General features: G+C 43.4%; 1 protein-coding gene across 3 annotated transcripts in view; it reads left to right on the top strand.

Annotated features, from left to right (window-relative positions):
* Nucleotides 1-8,785: 8,785 nt before the first annotated feature.
* PDK3 (pyruvate dehydrogenase kinase 3) overlaps nt 8,786-18,446 on the top strand; it is a 67,299-nt gene continuing 57,638 nt past the window's right edge. For all 3 annotated transcript variants that reach the window (XM_060136898.1, XM_060136899.1, XM_060136897.1), the window contains exon 1: nt 8,786-9,085. In XM_060136898.1, coding sequence (XP_059992881.1) covers nt 8,980-9,085 — 106 coding nt within the window. In that variant the 5' untranslated portion in view covers nt 8,786-8,979. The remainder of the gene's footprint in view (nt 9,086-18,446) is intronic.

Genomic DNA, 18,446 nt, shown 5'->3' with positions numbered 1-18,446 from the left:
TGAAGCTTTTGTGATCTCTTTATAGCTGAGCTCAACTTTAATAAATAGTTTTGTATCTTGCTTTTACCTACTTATAATGTTTGCATTTCCATGTTCTCATATAAACTTCATACAGTGAATTTTTAATGACAGTGTAATGGTCCACTGGGTGCATGTGCTATGATTTACGTAATCATCCTCCATTATTGTTTCTTCTGGATATTATAAGACGTGATTTCGTTCCATAACACTTGGGCACGTGAAACGTTACCTTTCTTTATTTTTAAAAAATCAAATTAAATCTGGGTTTGAATTCCTACGTGCAGAGCTGGCAAGACACCCACCAGCAGCCGTCAATGTGGGGCTTGTTCCTAAGTGTGTATGCAGGGTATCTGGAAAACGCTTCATGTGAAAGTTAGGATCCTTCTGACTCTAAGTAACACAAAGCTACCCAAGCTGGCCTAAACCATAAAGGAGACTGTACTAGTCTGTGAAATTGGAAGTTTCAGCATTGGTTTGATTTAGTTACCTGACAACATCACCGAGGACCCAGCCTCTTCCCACGTCTGCTCTGCTTTCTACGCAGTCAGCTTCACCCTGCTCACAAGTTGGTTGTCAGTTGATGCTTTTGTGGGTGTGCTTAGAGATGGGGAGGAGGTAGAGAGAGTGAAAGAGAAGAGAAAGAGATTCTTCCAGAAGCTTCCTCTGAATGGCAAGCAAGTTTCTTTTACAGAAGCTCCCAGGAAATGTCTCCTCCTTTTTATTGGCCTAAATTGGGCCATGTGCCAATAACCATGAGCCATGGCCGGTGGTCAGAATTAAGCTTGTTAGCTTTGATTTTATTTTTTTAAAATAATTTTAAACATTTATTTATTTTAGTTCTTTGGCTGCAGCGGGTCTTCGCTGAGGCATGCGGGATCTTTAGTTGCTGCGCGGCTTTTCATTGCGGTGCTCGGGCTCCAGAGGGCGTGGGCTGTGTAGTCTGCGGCATGCGGGCTCTCTTGTTGAGGCGCACGAGCTCAGTAGTTGTGGTGCACGGGCTTAGTTGCCCCGCGGCATGTGGGGTCTTACTTTCCTGACCAGGGATCGAACCTGAGTCCCCTGCGTTGGAAGGCGGATTCTTTACCACTGGACCGCCAGGAAAGTCCCTAAGCTCATTGGTTTTCAGATTGAGCTGTATATTTCATTACTACAACCAAAGTGAGCTGTTCCCCACCCCACTCCCACCCCTGGCCAAAACACAATTGTACTGCATGGGGAACTAAACAAAAGCTGGGGGTGGTTACCAACAGGAGAGGGAATGAATTTACAGAGACTACAGTACCCTACGTATGAACAGGTTCTATTCCGAGAGCACATTCGTAAGTCCAATTTGTTCATAAGTCCAACAAAGTTAGCCTAGGTACCCAACTAACACAATCAGCTATATAGTACCGTGCTGTAGTAGGTTTATAATACTTTTCACACAAATAATACACAAGAAAAAAAAATAAAGAAAACATTTTTAATCTTACAGTAAAGTACTTTGAAAAGTATAGTAGTACAGTACAACAGCTGACATACATACAGGGGCTGGCATCAAGTGAACAGGCAAGAAGAGTTACTGACTGGAGGAGGGAGAGGAGGTGGGAGATGGTAGAGCTGAAGGATCGTCAGTAATAGAAGATGAAGGGCAAGCTGCAATTTCACTCACACCTGATGTTGTTGGAACGCACGTTTCACATTTTTGAAAGTTCGCAACTTGAAGGTTCGTATGTAGGGGACTTACTGTACCAGCTTTGGACAGTGGCAGTATCGTAGCCAATGAGGTTTAATCCGAGGCGCGATTACAGAGACTACCAGAATGTCTCCTCTATCTTCCAACCTGTTTTCAGCCCTAGAAACCAAAGCACTTTGCTATACAGAACAGCTAACGAATTTCCCAAGGCACAGCAGCCCAAAGCCAAGATCCAAAGTCTCTGTTGTCTTTTATTTTTTTGCGGTACGTGGGCCTCTCACTGTTGTGGCCTCTCCCGTTGCGGAGCACAGGCTCCGGACGTGCAGGCTCAGCGGCCATGGCTCACGGGCGCAGCCACTCCACGGCACGTGGGATCTTCCCAGACCGGGGCATGAACCCGTGTCCCCTGCATCGGCAGGCGGACTCTCAACCACTGCGCCACCAGGAAAGCCCTCCGTTGTCTTTTAGATTGGGGCTGATCAGCCACCCCTTTCTTTTGTCCGTCCAAGAGCAGCAAAAACAAAATCCAGATTTAATTTCTCAATAAGTTATCCTGCCACACTGTCCCTGTACTTAAAATCTTTTCTGACCTCTTTTGGGGCAAGAGAAAGACCATCAAGACTGAAAACCCTCTTTAATTAGAAATGAAAGGACCAGGATAAATGGACTTCAAGAGGATTTGTGCCACCCAGAATAGTTTGTCGAAAGAATCAAGAATCTTGGCCCTTGAGAGGATAGCACTACTGCTTCAAATGACACACATATTTGATTCAAGATATAAATTTAGTAAAAGTTAAGTAGTTGTCGCTCCTCTAGTTCACTCATCTTCACATTCTTACTTTCCACTTTTAAAATCAAAAGGTGGGCTAGTGAATCTTGGATGCAACCGAAATTTCCTTCGAGAGGTGAATGGATCAATAAACTAGGCTACATCCAGACAATGGAATATTATTCAGACCTAAAAAGAAATGTGCTATCAAGCCACAAAAAGACATGGAGGAGTCTTAAGTGCACATTGTCAAGTGAAAGAAGCCAATCTGAAAGCCTGTATACTTTATGATTCCAATTATATGACATTCTGGAAAAGGCAAAACTATGGAGACAGTGAAAAGATCAGTGGTTGCCAGGGGTTGGGATGGGGAGGGATGCATAGGCAGAGAACAGGGGATTTTTAGGGCAATACTTTTGTCCAAACCCATAGAATGTACAATACCAGGAGTGAACAGTAATGTAAACTATGGACTCTGGTTGATAATGATGTGTCAATGTAAGTTCACTGATTGTAGCAAAGGTACCATCTGGTGGGAGTTGATGGTGGGGGAGGCATAATTTTGCTATGAACCTAAAAATGCTTTTAAAAAAAAGTCTATTAAAAACAATTCATGCTGGTATTATGAAAGAGCATAGAATTGAGAGTCAGGAGACCTGGATTCAAATCTGGGCTGTCATTTACAAGCTGTGTAATCTTAAATTAGTTTAAGCTTTCTGTATCTTAGTTCACTCACCTATAAAATGAGGATAGTATTCATTCATCAGATTTACTGTGAAGAGACAACATAGGTAATTTCACAGAGCACACAGTAGGTGCTCAAAAAATGTTAGTCGAGAGTGAAGAGAGAGAGGGGAGGAAAAGGCAGGGAGACCAGGATTTCATAAAGTCAAGTGATGGTGGAGGCGTTTTATAACAAGATCCAGCGACCGGTGATTGATGATGAGATAGTCCGGGGTTATTTTTTTTCCTCATCTGTTCCAGTCCACTTTGGATTTTGGATTTTGGCTTTATCAAAATGTTATTTAATGAAGTGTACATTATTGTTTGAATTACTCAGAACGCTACCCTTGCCTTTGTTCTCCATTGAGAGCTGCTCAGAAGGAATGCCATTTGGGGTAGGTTTTTTTGTTTTTTTTTTTGGTGGTACGCGGGTCTCTCACTGTTGCGGCCTCTCCCGTTGCGGAGCACAGGCTCTGGACGCACAGGCTCAGCGGCCATGGCTCACGGGCCCAGCCCCTCCGCGGCATGTGGGATCATCCCGGACCGGGGCACGAACCCGTGTCCCCTGCATCGGCAGGCGGACTCTCAACCACTGCGCCACCAGGGAAGCCCTGGGGTAGGTTTTGATGTTATTATTGTCGGTTTTCATTTATTTAAAAAAATATTTGTTGTGAACCTAAATAGTGACTGGTACATATGCTACACACTGAGGATGAAGCAGTGAATAAGCCGGACCTGGGCCCAGTGGTCACAGGGCTGATGTCTAGTGCCGAAGACAGGCATTAATCAAATGATAACGAAGTGTTTTGAGTGTTACAGTGGGAGGAACAGAGTCAGGAAACCGTATAGCAAGGGGAATGAATAGCGTTTATGAGGGGGGAAGGCCTCCCTTGATGTCTAAGTGTTGACCGTGCTGAGGTCTGAGGCATTAACAAGAAGGAATAGGGTGCTGCTCTAGAGTGCATAGTACAGGAAACTGGTTCTCACACTTAAAAAAATTCTTTTATTGGAGACTAGTCAATTTACAATGTTGCATTAGTTTCAGGTGTACAGTAAAGTGATTCAGTTATACATATATTCATTCTTTTTAAGATTCTTTTCTCATGTAGGTTATCACAGAATATTGAGTAGAGTTAGAGTTCCCTGTGCTATACAGTCGGTCCTTGTTGGTTATCTATCTTACATATAGTTAAGGTTAGTATGTTCATCCCAAGCTCCTGATTCATCCCCCCCCCAACGTTTTCCCTTTGGTAACCATAAGTTTGTTTTTTCTGTAAGTCTATTTCTGTTTTGTAAATAAGTTCATTTGTATCTTTTAAAACAAAATTAGATTCCACATATGAGTGATATCATATATTTGTCTTTCTCTTAGTATGATAATCTCTAGGTCCATCCATTGGTTCTCCCACTTGAGCATGCATCAGAATCACCTGGAGGGCTTGTAGATTAGTTAACTATTAGTGCATAACAAATTATCCAAAAAGTTAGCAGCTGGAAACAACAAGCATTTATTACAGCAAACTGTGAGCATTTCTCAGCTAAGCATCCAGGAACTGCTTAGCTGAGTGGTTGTGGCTTGGGGTCTCTCCCGAGGTTACAGTCAAGGTGCTGAGCAGGGAAAGGATCTGCTTCCAAAGGGATTTCCTTCCAAGCTCACTCTTGTGAGCTTCTCCACAGGGCTGCCTTGCAGCCTGGCAGGTGGCTTTTGAGAGAGGATTAGAGAGACACAGACACAGAGACAGGGGAAGGGGGAGAGACAAAACCCTAACATGGAAGCCACAGTCTTTTTTTAAATGTTGACATTAGTATTAGTAGTGGTAGTAGTAGTAGTAATTCATGTCCTTTAAATGTTCAATAGTTATTCCATGGTTATAAAATATTTTCATTGCTATCTTAAATATTTTCTTTATATTATTTGAATATATTTGATTTTACATTTTGGAACCAAAAGGTACTGCTTTTTTTCCAGTTTCATTGAGATATAATTGACATAAATAACATTGTATAAATTTAAGGTGTACACTAAAATGATTGATATATGTATATATTGTGAAATGATTACCACAGTAAATTTAGTTCACATCCATAGACCCACATAGTTACAAATTTTTTTCCTTGTGATGAGAATTTTTAATATCTGCTCTCTTAGCGACTTTCAAAACTCCCAGTTATAAGATAAATAAGTTCTGATGTAACGTATAATGTGATGACTATAGTCATCAATAGTGTACTGTATAATTGACTTGATTTTTTTAAGAACACTTTTAGATTTACAGCAAAATTGCGAGGACAGCACACAAAGTTCCCATATGTCGCATATCCAGTTTCCCCTACTGGTAACATTTTGCATTAGTATGGTACATTTATTACAATTCATAAACATATGTTAATACATTATTATTAAACAAATTTGGTCCAGAGTCCTTCCTTTATGCTGAATTCCTTAGTTTTTACCTTAGTGTCCTTTTTTCTGTTCCAGAATCCCATCCAGGATAGCACATGATATTTAGTTGTCATGTCTACTTAGGCTTCTCTTGGCTGTGACAGTTTTTCTTATTTTCCTTGTTGTTTTTGTTTGTTTGTTATAAATTTATTTTATTTTTATTTATTATTTTTGGCTGTGTTGGGTCTTCGTCGCTGCACACAGGCTTTCTCTAGTTGCGGCGAGCTGGGGCTACTCTTCGTTGTGGTGCGCGGGCTTCTCACTGCGGTGGCCTCTCTTGTCGCGGAGCGCGGGCTCTGGAGCGCATGGGCTTCAGTAGATGCGGCGCGTGGGCTCAGTAGTTGTGGCTTGTGGGCTCTAGAGTGCAGGCTCGGTAGTTGTGGCGCACGGGCTTAGTTGCTCTGCGGCATGTGGGATCTTCCCGGACCAGGGCTCCAACCCGTGTCTCCTGCATTGGCAGGCAGATTCTTAACCACTGCACCACCAGGGAAGCCCATTTTCCTTGTTTCAAATGACCTTGATAGTTTTGAGGAGTATTGGTTAGGTAGGACAGAAGTTGTTTTATAAACTAATCTTCGAAGTGAGATCTCATCACTTTTGGCCATGCTGTATTTGGTAGAAGTGAGTACTACTTCTAGTCCATACTCAAGGGGAGAATAATTAAGCACCATCTCTTGAGGGGAGGAATATCAAAGAATTTGTGGCCATATCTTTGAAACCCCCATAAGCTTATTAAAACAGAGTGCCAGGCCCCACCCCCAGCATTTCTGATTCAGTAGGTCTGGGGTGGGGTCCAAGAGTTTGCATTTCTAACAAGTTCCCAGGTGACACTCCTGCTGCTGGACCAGGGATCTCACTTTGAGAGCCACTGGGAGCAGGGCTTGGGCAAGACCTTGGTGTGTACAAATAATTGAAAAAAGTTCATCAAGATCTATTTATTTCTCTCAAGATCCTTCTTTTATAACTACAACCAGCATTGAAATCAACCCACTGGTTTAGCTTCTGGATTTTGCCAGTTAACATGAAACTTTTAGCTTAAATAAATAAATAGTTGGATAAAAGAGGTACAACCATATCTTGTGTTTGTATTAAATATTTATTTCATTTGATTGTCACAAATGCCAGGGAGAGAAATCAGGTAGCCCCATCTGACATAAGAAGTCACAGACACAGAAAGGCTAAGTGACTTGTCTAAGGTCACACAGCTAGTTAATAAAAGAACCAAGCTTAGGACTGGGTCATTTGAGCCCTGGACCAGCACAATTTCTATTATACCAGGCTCTATCATATTGTTCCCAACTTCTAAGACTTTGCCACCTTTTGGAGAAAGATTAATAAAACTATGCACATGACAATTCAGTAAATCAGAATACATAGATGTAAAGTAGCATTTTGTTCAGTAAAAAAGGAAGGAGTGAAACAAGTCTTTCCAAGCTCAGATCAGCAGCGATTTGCGGCTTAGGTTGGGAAAAACCCCTCTCCATCGATATTCAACTTTTTCCTGCTCATCGACTCCCACAACTGCCACCAAGTACAACATGCTTCCTGGTAGCACCCGAGAAAGTCACTGAAGGAATCACAGGCCACAGGTCTTTTCGTCTGCCCATGCACACCAACACGATTGCTTAGCTCTTCTGGCAGAGCTCTTGGTTAAAGAGGTTGTTGGTATGTTTGTTCAGCTTTTTGTTTTGAAAAGACATGGTAGTCTACATACCATACCACCACCAAGATGACCAAGATGTACTTGAAAATCTAGAAGTGAGGGAGGACCAGTGATGTCTTTGAGTGTACGTATTACTTTTCTCTTTAAGTTCAGAGTAGAGGTGCAAGCATTAAGCAAAGAATTGGGTGCACAGAGACCCAATGAAAGCACAAAAGCTAAATAGCTACACACCAATAATCTTACTCACTGAGAAAACCAGTCCAATCAGACCAAAGGAGTGGTTTCCAGTTACATTTTTACCTTTCCTCAGAGAACATTCTACCTTTCATTTAGTTGATGTTTATACGTTGCCAAAAATAAAGCAGGGTTTGGTGGAAATAGTTAAAGCAAGCTGTACTTCATACCTTCACATTAGGAAATAATGATTGCATATATTGAGCCCTGAGTTCACGTTCACTCTTATACAAACAATACCTAACATAGTGTAAGTGTAATACATAGTGTAAGCACAGACTCCTGTCCAGAAGTAGTGGTGCTGGTGGTGGTGAGGCATGAAAAAGAGTCAGGGGGCTGTCCTATGGTGGTGGTGGAGGTGAGGGGGTATGAAAGACAGTGCCTAAGACCTTAAATTGGATCCTTTCCAATGGTAGCGGTTGGGGGGGGGACATGAAACAAAGAGACAGTGACCTTACAATTAATCCTGCCCAGTGGTGTTAGGGGGAGTTCACGGGGAGGGGGCGAGAGGGGGAGGGACTAAATGAAGTGCCATTGACCTTATAATTGACCCCGTTCGATGGTGGTGATGGCGGTGGTGGCATGAAACAGTCCGTGACGTAACAATTAATCTTGCCCAAAGGAGTTGGCCCAGGCGGGTGGGGGGGGGGTGGCTATGAAACAGAGAGTGACATTACAGTGAATCCCGTCCAGCGGTGAGGGGCAGGCAGGAATCCGAACCAGTGAGTTTATATTTGCCCAACGGTGGTGGCTGTGGTGGAGGGCATGAAGCAGCCAGTATAGTTAAGTGGTAAACAGAAGATTTAAAAGTGTCAAGACGCAACAAAAAATACCCTGAAGTGTAACAGTCAGCTGATCCAGGGAAGGCCTCCCGGAAGAGGTGCCTTCGGTGGAGAGGGGCCTTGAGCAGCGCTTCGGATCGGATTCCGGGCGAGGGCCCCGGATCTCCTCCCAGTCCCCTTGTACCTCCGCCACCTTTCGGCCGCGGAGGACGTAGCCCGGGACGGGACAGGGTGTAGATGCACTTGCTGGGCCTGTGGGACAGGGTGTAGATGCACTTGCTGGGCCTGTCTGGGTCCCGGGAGCGAAGGAGGGGGGCGCCCCCGGCTGCACTCCGGCAAAAGAAAGCGAGGGCGGCAGCGGCCAATCAGCAGCCAGCGCGTGCGGCCGCGCGCCCCTCGCGCCCCCCGCGCGCCGCGTACGTACGGCGGCTGGCTCCGCCCCCGTGGGCGGGGCCTGGGGAAGCCGCGGGCGGGCGGGCGGCCGGCCGGGGCACGGGAGCTGCTGGTGGTGCTGCTGGTGGTGCTGCGGCGGCTGCACCCGCGTCGCCGAGGCCGAGACGGAGGCCAGGGTGCGCGCTTGGCGAACTTGCCTAATCCGCGCGGCTCGGCTCCACCGGCCTTTGCGGCCGCTTGAGCGTCTTGACTGGTCTCTGCGTTGCCCCGACGAGGATGCGGCTGTTCCGGTGGCTGCTGAAGCAGCCGGTGCCCAAGCAGATTGAGCGCTATTCCCGCTTCTCGCCATCGCCGCTCTCCATCAAGCAGTTCCTGGACTTCGGTAAGTGCGGGGCCGCGGGTCGCCACGGTCCCCACGGCCCCGGGGTGTGGGGCCGCTGCCTTCTGGGCCCGCCGCCGCAGGTCTCCGCCGCCTCCGGGCAAAGTCCATTGGAACCGCGGGCGGGGCTCCGGGATGCCGGGGGGCTCGGATTTCGGGGCGCAGAGGGGCATGGCCTGGCACCCGCACACCCGCCGGGGGCTTACCCGGAGACACAGAAACCGCATCCGAGGAGCCTCATTCCGGGCGGGACTCTCCAAAGCTGCCGTCGTTAGCTTCAAATCTACTTGACACAGACCTCACCGCCCTTAAAACTTCGGAGCGGAGTGTGGGTGGCTTTTTAACGTTTTTGTATTTAGATTCTTTTTTTTTTTTTTTTGGATTGGGTAAGAGCTGTTTAGAAACACTTTGAGGTCGAATAAATTATGCAATGGCATTTTGTTCCTTTTCTGCTCTTAAGGTGCTCCTGTCTGGCCGGAGCGCCAGGACTCGAACTGCTGTCTCGTTCGTACAGTGTTAAAGCAGTTAGAGGCCTGGACTGCAAAAGCCTTAGATGCTGGGAGGAGCGGACGTGTGGGCTCCTAGCGTCAGAGCAGGGTCTCGTGCCAGCACCTTTCGCCGCGCCTCTCCTTCTGTGTCCCACCTTCTCCCCTGTCGGGCGGGACGGTGGGCAGCTTCCACGAATTGAGGTGGGAGCGCAGAAGACCCGGCCCCCACCCTGCCTGAGGCCTAGCTGAGATGGGAATAGATTCCACGACCTTCTGTTAACTGGATCGTGTTTCCCCAGAGTGGTGCCGTTTCAAGCGCGGAGGGAATCCTCTAAGTTGGGTGAATGTGAGGCAGCTGGTTGTGGAACACCTGAAAGTATTAAAACAGAAGTGCGCACCCAGCTATCAGGAGGGAACGCGGCATCCTGGAAGGAAAAGAAAATGGAGCAGCGAAGATGTTCTAAGCTCTCGAGGGAAAATAATGGGGCGGCTGGTCGTTTAATGACTTTTAAGTAAATGTCAAAAGATGGTGTCAGGTAGGCATAAAAACCTAAGTGCAAAGTAGGTAGCACATTCGGAGAAGACCCAGTAAGCACCATGTGATGTTGTCCATACTTAAGTTAGGATAGAAAGAGAGGAATAGGTTAAAGTTGAGACCAAATTAAATTTTAAGAAACCAGTTTGCCAGCGAATGATGAGGAAAGTCAGGGTTCAGTGACATGTTGATCTTTGTATCTTAAACTTCAGTCCCAGAAGCTTTTCAGTAGTTTTACTTTACCATCTGTGGCCACTTGTGAGAATTTTAGAGGTTTGAGGCAGCCCCCCCGACTTCAGAGTTTAGAAAGAAAATGTTGCTGTTGCTATAAATAGCAACATTCTGTCCCTAATTTATGGTTTAGAGAGATTCTGAAGGTATCGACTTTTCATTGGGGTAAACTGAGACAGGTTAATTCACAGTAAAAGGAACAGAAAGAATCCAGAGACTCCCAGTTCCTTCCTTCCACCCTCAAAGTTGAAGTGATAGCTCTCATAGCTTGGCGAAATTTTGGTTGATTTATTTCTATAGCAGCTAATATCTACCATGTTAATAGGTGTCTTGGCAGAGATGTTATTTGAGTAGGAAAACCACAGTGGGGCATAGTGTTATCGTGGAAAACCCGTGGGACCATTATCTGGAAAGAAATGTTCTAATTCTTGCTCTGCCACTGACTCAGGAGCCTGGCCTTGGCTAAGTGACTGAACCTCACTGGGGTTCATTGTCCCCGTCAATAAAACACGTGGATTGTATAAGGTCATCTCTAAAGCACAGTTCCCAAACTGTGTGATCCTAATTTCCAAGGAAAAGGGATGAGCTTTAAAGAAAACTACCAAATCTTTGGATAGGTATTTCCCGTAAGAGCCTTCTGACCTATTTTGGGAAGAGTGGAGGGGATACTCTAATCTAGGATAATGGAAGAAGCCTAATAATTGAAGTCTTTTCCTTATAAGGAAGCTCACAGAAGAGCTATATATAATTGTAGTGGAATGTGCTAGAAACTCAAGGCTCATTTGTAATGCCCAGAGACGAATCAGGTGGCAGGCAGTCTATCTTTAATGCCAACAACTAGAAGAGGGTTGTCACACAAAGGCCATTTCGACTTCTCCCTTTCTCTTGGTTCTTCCAGCTCTGGATAGAAGTCCGATTTTGGCAAGTGGTGCGGGAGTTTGAGAATTTAGCAAGGATGTGGGGATATTTTTAAGGTGAGAAGGAAGAAGAGTAAAGAGGCTTTATGCCCCTGAATGATTGGAGAACACTGCAGGGGAGGGCCACCTCCAGTGCTTACAGGCCCTGAGTGGGAGCAGCAGATGACTACACGAAGCCAGCTTGGGGTGGGGGGCCGTGGCAGCCCCGTCCACCCCGTCTGTGCTGGCTCCGGAGGGCCAAGCTGACCGGCGCTGATTCAGTATACTTTCAAGACCTAGGGCTCAAACAGAACAGACGCGTGAACTATGCTGACCCACAGACTGCCACTTCGTGACGTTCTCCCTGGCTACTTTGCAAACGGGACCGAAGTTTTGGACTAGAATACCTGGACAGGGACCAGAGAAAGAATATCCACGGAATTTCACGTTTACAGTATTTCTTAGAACCGCATCAACAAATTCTGGTTTCTGTGGGCACTGAAGCAGCTTTCTTTCGCGAATGTATCCCCACTAGTAAATGAGATGATCTTCCTTGTTTAAGAGGGAAGGCTAAAACTGCGTGTTACTCCAGAAGCAGTGACTTTATTTGAAATGAGGCCTGCTCAATCTCAGCACTCTTGACTTTCTGGGGCAGGTCATTGTTCGGTGGAGGAGGGGTGCTGTCCTGTGCGTTGTGGGAGGTTTACGAAAGCAGCACCCCTGGTCTCTCGGCACTAGATGCCAGCAGCACACCCCGCCCCCCCCCGCACTCCCTCCACACATGAGTTGTGACAACCAAACATGTTTCCAGACACTGCCATGTCCCCCAGGGGAGCAAAATGCGTCACCCTCTGTTGAAGACTACTGCTGTAAAGCATTTAGATGCCTGCATGGTCTTCATGCCTGTGCCCCAGTCCTCCAGACTTTACTATAAATGTTCTGGGGGGGCTGGGCATTGGTATTTTTGGTTGTTCTTAAGCATAACCAGGGTTGAGAACCACTGATTAGATGATCTTCTGGATCTAGAGTTGTCCCCCTTTCATCCGTGGGCCGTATTTCTCTATGCCCTTTAAAATAAGAAGAGTTTTCTTGAGCTCAATCTTTACTTGAAACATGGCCTTGCACACAGTTAGCAAGTTTAACAAGAATAGCAAGCGTTCTAAATGGATCATGAGTTTATAAGGGCAGTAGTGCGTTGTGAAAGGTGAGATTAAAAAAAAAAGAGATTCTTTTTGGCTTGAGATTATAGTAACATGGTTCCAAATTCAAAAGGTACGAAAGGACATAGAAAAGTCAGCTTCCTACTTTTGTCCGCTAGCCTCCCCATTTTAAAATAAACGGCAACTTGTAATACTTTTGTCCGTACCTTTTTAAACTTCATTCCTTAGACAGCTTTCCATATCGTAACTGCAGAACTTCCTTTTTCTTTTTTATGGCTTCTGAGAATTTGTTTATATGAGTGTACTATACTCATTAGCCAACTCTCTGTTGACGGCTAGTAGGTTGTTTCCAATCTTTGCTGTGACAGCCTGTGCTACGCTGAATTACTGCATTCATCATTTCATGCGTGTGTGAGTATATATATAGGATAAATTCCTAAACATGGCATTTCTACACCAAAGGCTATGTGCATTTGAAATTTTGATAAATATTGTCAGATTGCCTTCCATCGAGGTTGTCTGTCTATCCTCTCACTAGAAGTTTCTGAGAGTACCTATTTTCCTACACTTGTACCACATTGTTGTCAAACTTTTGATAAGTGAAGAAGTGTATCTAGAGAAAAGTTTTTTCTCCTTGAGTAAAGAAATTTTTTAAATTGAAGTATAGTTGATTTATAAGATTATATTAGTTTCAGGTGTACAGCATAGTGATTCAGTATTTTTAGAGAGTAAAATATTTTAACTTTAGCTTTTTATTATGGAAAATTGGAAGCATATACAGTACTAGAGAGAATAGTTGGATGAATTCCTGGGTTCATTATATTGATCTGCACGTGCTGTTTGTCTGTGGATGTTGTGTGTATGTGCAGTCTGTTAGCTTCTCTTATCAATGTCATGCTTGTTTCAGAAGAAATACATTTTTTTCTGCACTAAGACCAGTTTATCTTTTGAACTATGTGTTCTTCAAAGATCTGGTAGAATCCACTCATGAAACCTTTTAAACCTAGTGTGTCTTGGGGACTGTTGCTTTTTGACAGGTTTCTCTAGTCTGTGGTATTGATCTGGATAGATTTTCTATCTCTTCTAGAATCCATTTTGATGTATTTCTCTAGAAAATTATCCTAGTCATCAAGGTTTTAAAGCCAGTTTGCAAACTGAGATAGTAATTAGTCTTAATTTTCTCTGAGGCTGATCCTCCTTTATTCCTTCTATATTCTCCCCCTCTTTTGTGATTAGATTAGTTGTTGGTTTATATGATTGGATTCACTTATTAGCTTTATGACTTTTGTTTTCTAGTTCATTAATGTCTACTTTGATTTTATTAATTCCCCCTCATGTGCTCAGTGTTATTTTTTTTCTTTTTGAATGGCAAAATTCATTTCTTCTTTGTTTATTTCAGTATTTAAGGCTACAGGCATTCCTCTGAACACTGCTTTAGCAGCTGATGTGTATAATGTTTGATGCTTTTTCTTCCCAGCTCTTCTGCATCTTCAGGTTTTTATTCTTATGTGAACTAAGACTTGAGTTTTATTTTATTTTATTTTTTTATAAATTTATTTATTTATTGGCTGCGTTGGACCTTCCTTGCTGCGTGCGGGCTTTCTGTAGTTGTGGCAAGCGGGGGGCTACTCTTCGTGTGGCACGCGGGCTTCTCACTGTGGTGGCTTCTCTTGTTGCGGAGCACGGGCTCTAGGCGCATGGGCTTCAGTAGTTGTGGCACGCGGGCTCAGTAGTTGTGGCTCGCGGGCTGTGGAGCACAGGCTCAGTAGTTGTGGCACATGGGCTTAGTTGCTCTTTGGCATGTGGGATCTTCCCGGACCAGGGCTCAAACCTGTGTCCCCAGCATCAGCAGGTGCCTCCCAACCACTGTGCCACCAGGGAAGTCCCAAGACTTGAGTTTTTTTGTTTGTTTGTTTGTTTTTTCGGTACGCAGGCCTCTCACTGTTGTGGCCTCTCCCGTTGTGGAGCGCAGGCTCCAGACGCGCAGGCTCAGTGGCCATGGCTCATGGGCCCAGCCGCTCCGCGGCATGTGGGATCTTCCCGGACCGGGGCACGAACCCATGTCCCCTGCATCGGCAGGCGGACTCTCAACCACTGCGCCACCAGGGAAGCCCAAGACTTGAGTTTTTAAATTTCCAGTAGAAGTGCACCCTGTATTTTAATTTTGTTGATTTTTACTTTTGCTGCATTGTGATCAGAGAATGTTATAGGAATCATTTCTTTAATTTATTGATGTTTGCTTTGTAGTCCAATCTGTGTTCATTTCCTGTCACTGTTGCTTGGACAGCAAAAAGAAGGTTATGTTCTCTTCTCAGGTTACAGAGCTTCATATATCAAATCTACCATATTAATTATTTTATTTGTGTTTTCTATACCTTTGCTTTTTTTAATCTACTGGATCTGTCATGGGTCGAAAGAAGTTCAGGTCTCCTAATAATCCGATTCTGTTTCTCCAGTTATTGCCTATGGTTTTTGCTTTGTGCCTGTTAATGTTGCATTTGCTGCTTAGACATCCTTAACTGTCATTTCGAGATGCACGCTTTAGGGTACAGAGTGCTGCCCTTTGACTAGTTCAGTGCTTTTTGGCCTGGATTCATCCTTACGTGACATTGAGATCCGGAGCCCTATCTGCCTCTTGTTTTCATTTTCTGCTAGAGCGTTTCTGAATTTCTTGAAATGTAGTATAAAGCTGGGTTTTGCTTTGTGAGTCAAACTTTTTCTTTTATGTGGTTAAGTTTAACCAGTTTATATTATTGATATGACAGATCTGTCATCTGTAACGATAAACATCTATAATTTTCTTTCACTTTATGTCTTTAATACCTGTAATTTTTCTACCATATTATATATCTTGCTTTGTTTTGTTATATTTCTTTCAGTAATTAGGTTGGAATTTTTGGTTCCAGGGATTATCTTTCTACTGATTCATTTAGACTTTCTTTGTCCAGTGTGGTCACCACTAGCCAGCTGAACCTATTGAGCCCTTGAAATGTGGCTGTTGTGACTGAGAAACTGAATTGATTTAATTTACATTTAAACTTAAAAGTGACACTTGATTCAGTTAATTGGAAAACTTTTAAGTATGTTTAGAACAGTTTGGATATGTGAATCTACCTTAACTGTAAATTTGATGAAATCTAATTATAGGCCAATTATTTCTGTTAGAAATTTAGCTTTTGAATTGAGATGTAAGTATGACACACTGGATTTCAAAGACTTAATATAAAAATACTAAACTATTTCAGTATGTTTCTGTATTGATTCCACGTTGAAATGGTAATTTTGGGGGTATGTTGCATTAAATTAAACATCAAAAATTTCACCTGTTTCTTTTTATGTTCATATGGCTGCTAGGAAGTTTAAAATTACGTGTGTGGCTCACAGGTTTCTATTGGACAATGATATATTAACTCCTTATAAGGAGTAATAGAAATATCACATTTTAATGTTCAGAATAAACATTTATTGATTTTATTTCTCAGTTTAACTTTTACTCTTTTTTTCCTGTAAACCTGTTGCTCTCAGGAGTTTTGGGCCAATTAACTGTCTTTGAATGGCAGTTAACGTTACCGTGGTTCTTTGTGATGTTTGCAAAAGCTTGAGGTCTTTCTGTTAAGTGGTTGTTAAGAATTTAAAGTTCTCTTAGTGATGTAAGAAAAGGAGAACTTGGACTGTATGACATAACTTAAAGATAGAACCTTCTGAATCTTGAATGAGTTCATAGGAAATGATTCACAGTTTCATCTGGACATGCTTTTCATCTTTCAGCTTTACCCTGTCCACTTCGGGTTCCTTCATTAATCACTCTGATCCGCTCCCTACAGACTGACTTTCTGTTTTATTTCCCAGTTGCTTTGCACTCGTCTTTTGCACAGCTGCACTTGTATTAAACATATTTGCTCCTGGCTCCTGTTCTTTGATTTTATTCTAAACTGTCTCTTTCCAGAGGGTAGGCACTCACCTGTTCTTTGTACCCTTTTCACAGCTTCCTCGGCTGTTTGCTTTCTGCCCAGAGTGGGCGCTTCATAAGCGGTGATTATTGACTCCATTTAAAGGTTGTTAAAGATTATGTCACTTTAATTTAGTCAGTTGTTATATAGGTCTAAACTTCTGTAATGTCCCCACATTTAAATATAGCATCTCTGAAATAAAACCACCAGAAGATACGTTGTCTGACAATAGGTTGTCTGACAGCTCTGTCTTCTTTTCACAGAAAAGATTTCTGTCATAATTACACTGGTTCTCTGAACCTTGGAGCCTTTAGCTATTAGAAGGAAGCAACCAGTTTCCCTGTTTTTACTCTTCTTGAGGTTTGAAGGCCCAGCTGCCCTCTGTTTTCCTTTAGAAAGTATTTTAAGATTCCAGTATCCACTGCGAAGTTGACTTTGGTTGCAAATGACTGCTCTTCGGAAAGCCTTGAGTTTGTAAGTCACGCTTCTTAAAGCCTGATTACTACTGGGGAGAAGAGTGGTTTTGTTTCTGGAGAAAATGAGGAGAGTTTTGGGGTTTTTTTTTAATTGTGTTAGGAAAAGAGAGAAGCAGTAGCATTTTGTTTCTGAGTGTGTACATTTTGTACCTTTACATATATGTACCTGACACACCTTTTCTGTAAGAGATGATGTTCTTCTGTGAGGAGTTGCCAAGAATTAGACTAATCTGTTTAGAGACAGAAGCTAATAATTCAGAATTAAAGGGGAAGAGTACAATTTCATTTAGGGTAAAGATATCTAACGTGGCTTAATGCACCCTGATCAATATTTAAATTTAAAGAAAGAATTGGCCTTTTGGGCCCTAAAGATCTGATATGACTGGATTTCAACATAACCTGGTTTATCAGGCTCTGAGCGTTTAAGGTGTAGTTCCAGCTTTGTTCGTTCTCTTGGCAGTTTTGTGTGCTTCTGACGGGGAGACATGGCCACACGTCCTGACCTCTTGATGACTGAGTGGTTTCGTCCCATTAAACTTTGGGAAGTTGATCAGATTGTTGGCAAGATTTGGGAAACCATGGTCTTATTACTGGATGGAATCAGAAAATATCACCATAAATTTTCATAAAATGAAATTCTATTATTTTACTTCCATGATTATCTGATTTACTTCCATGATTATCTGATTCCAGAGTTGGACAAATCCTGTTTTTCTTTGAATGCCATGGTCTAAGACAGGTTATCGAACTATAGCCCGAGGGCCAGCCACCTGTTTTTGTGTTACAATTAACAGGCTGTATTTTTAAGAGTAGTTTTAGGTTCACAGCGAATACGGGCAGAAAGTACAGGGAACTCCCATACACCAGTGTGGGACATTTGTTACAGCTGATGAACCCACACTGATCCATCATTATCACCCAAAGTTGATAGTTTCTATTAGCGTTCAGTCTTTGTGTTGCATGTGCTCTGGGTTTTGGCAGCACCTATTTTTGTAAATAAAGTTTTATTGGACCACAGCCATGCCCATTCATTACATAGCGTATGTAGCTTCTGTACCTCTGCAACAGCAGGGTTGAGTAGTTGCCACAGAGACGATTTGGCCCACAAAGCCAAAATGTTTACCATCTGGCCCTTTACAGAAAGTTTGGACCTCTAGTCTGAGACAGTTTGGCTCCCTGTTAAAGAAGTGTGCAGTGATTGCTGTTAATTGGCATTTCAATGATAAAGCTTTGTTTGTCCGGCATGCTAGTAACAGTAAAACTTGGCTATCTGGAGTGTGACTTTTGGGGTAGCTAAGACTCTTCCAGGTGATCGGTGGCTTACCTATAGGGTATGTGCCCCTGTGTGGAATTACCATGTGAAAGGCTTGGAGCTTTATAGCTTTAATCTCTAGGGCTGTCACCAAAGTTTAAGTGTACCGGTTTCTCCACAGCCCTGCCAAAATGAGGTTTTATGACTTCAATTGTATAATAGGTAACATAGAAGCTAAAAGTTTTATCTTTTCCCCTTGTGGGTTTATTTTGTGCATTTTGGTGTGTGTGAAGTGCCCTTGACCATTTAGTAACTGGACTCGGGAGTTGTAATCATTTGCGTGCACTCCCTGTGTCTACTTGGCATAGTAAGCTAT

Source organism: Lagenorhynchus albirostris, chromosome X (genome assembly GCF_949774975.1).
Source record: "Lagenorhynchus albirostris chromosome X, mLagAlb1.1, whole genome shotgun sequence".
In the NCBI taxonomy this organism is placed as follows: domain Eukaryota; kingdom Metazoa; phylum Chordata; class Mammalia; order Artiodactyla; family Delphinidae; genus Lagenorhynchus; species Lagenorhynchus albirostris.
The sequence above is the reverse complement of the archived record's forward strand: the minus strand, read 5'-3'. Positions and strand labels throughout refer to the sequence as shown.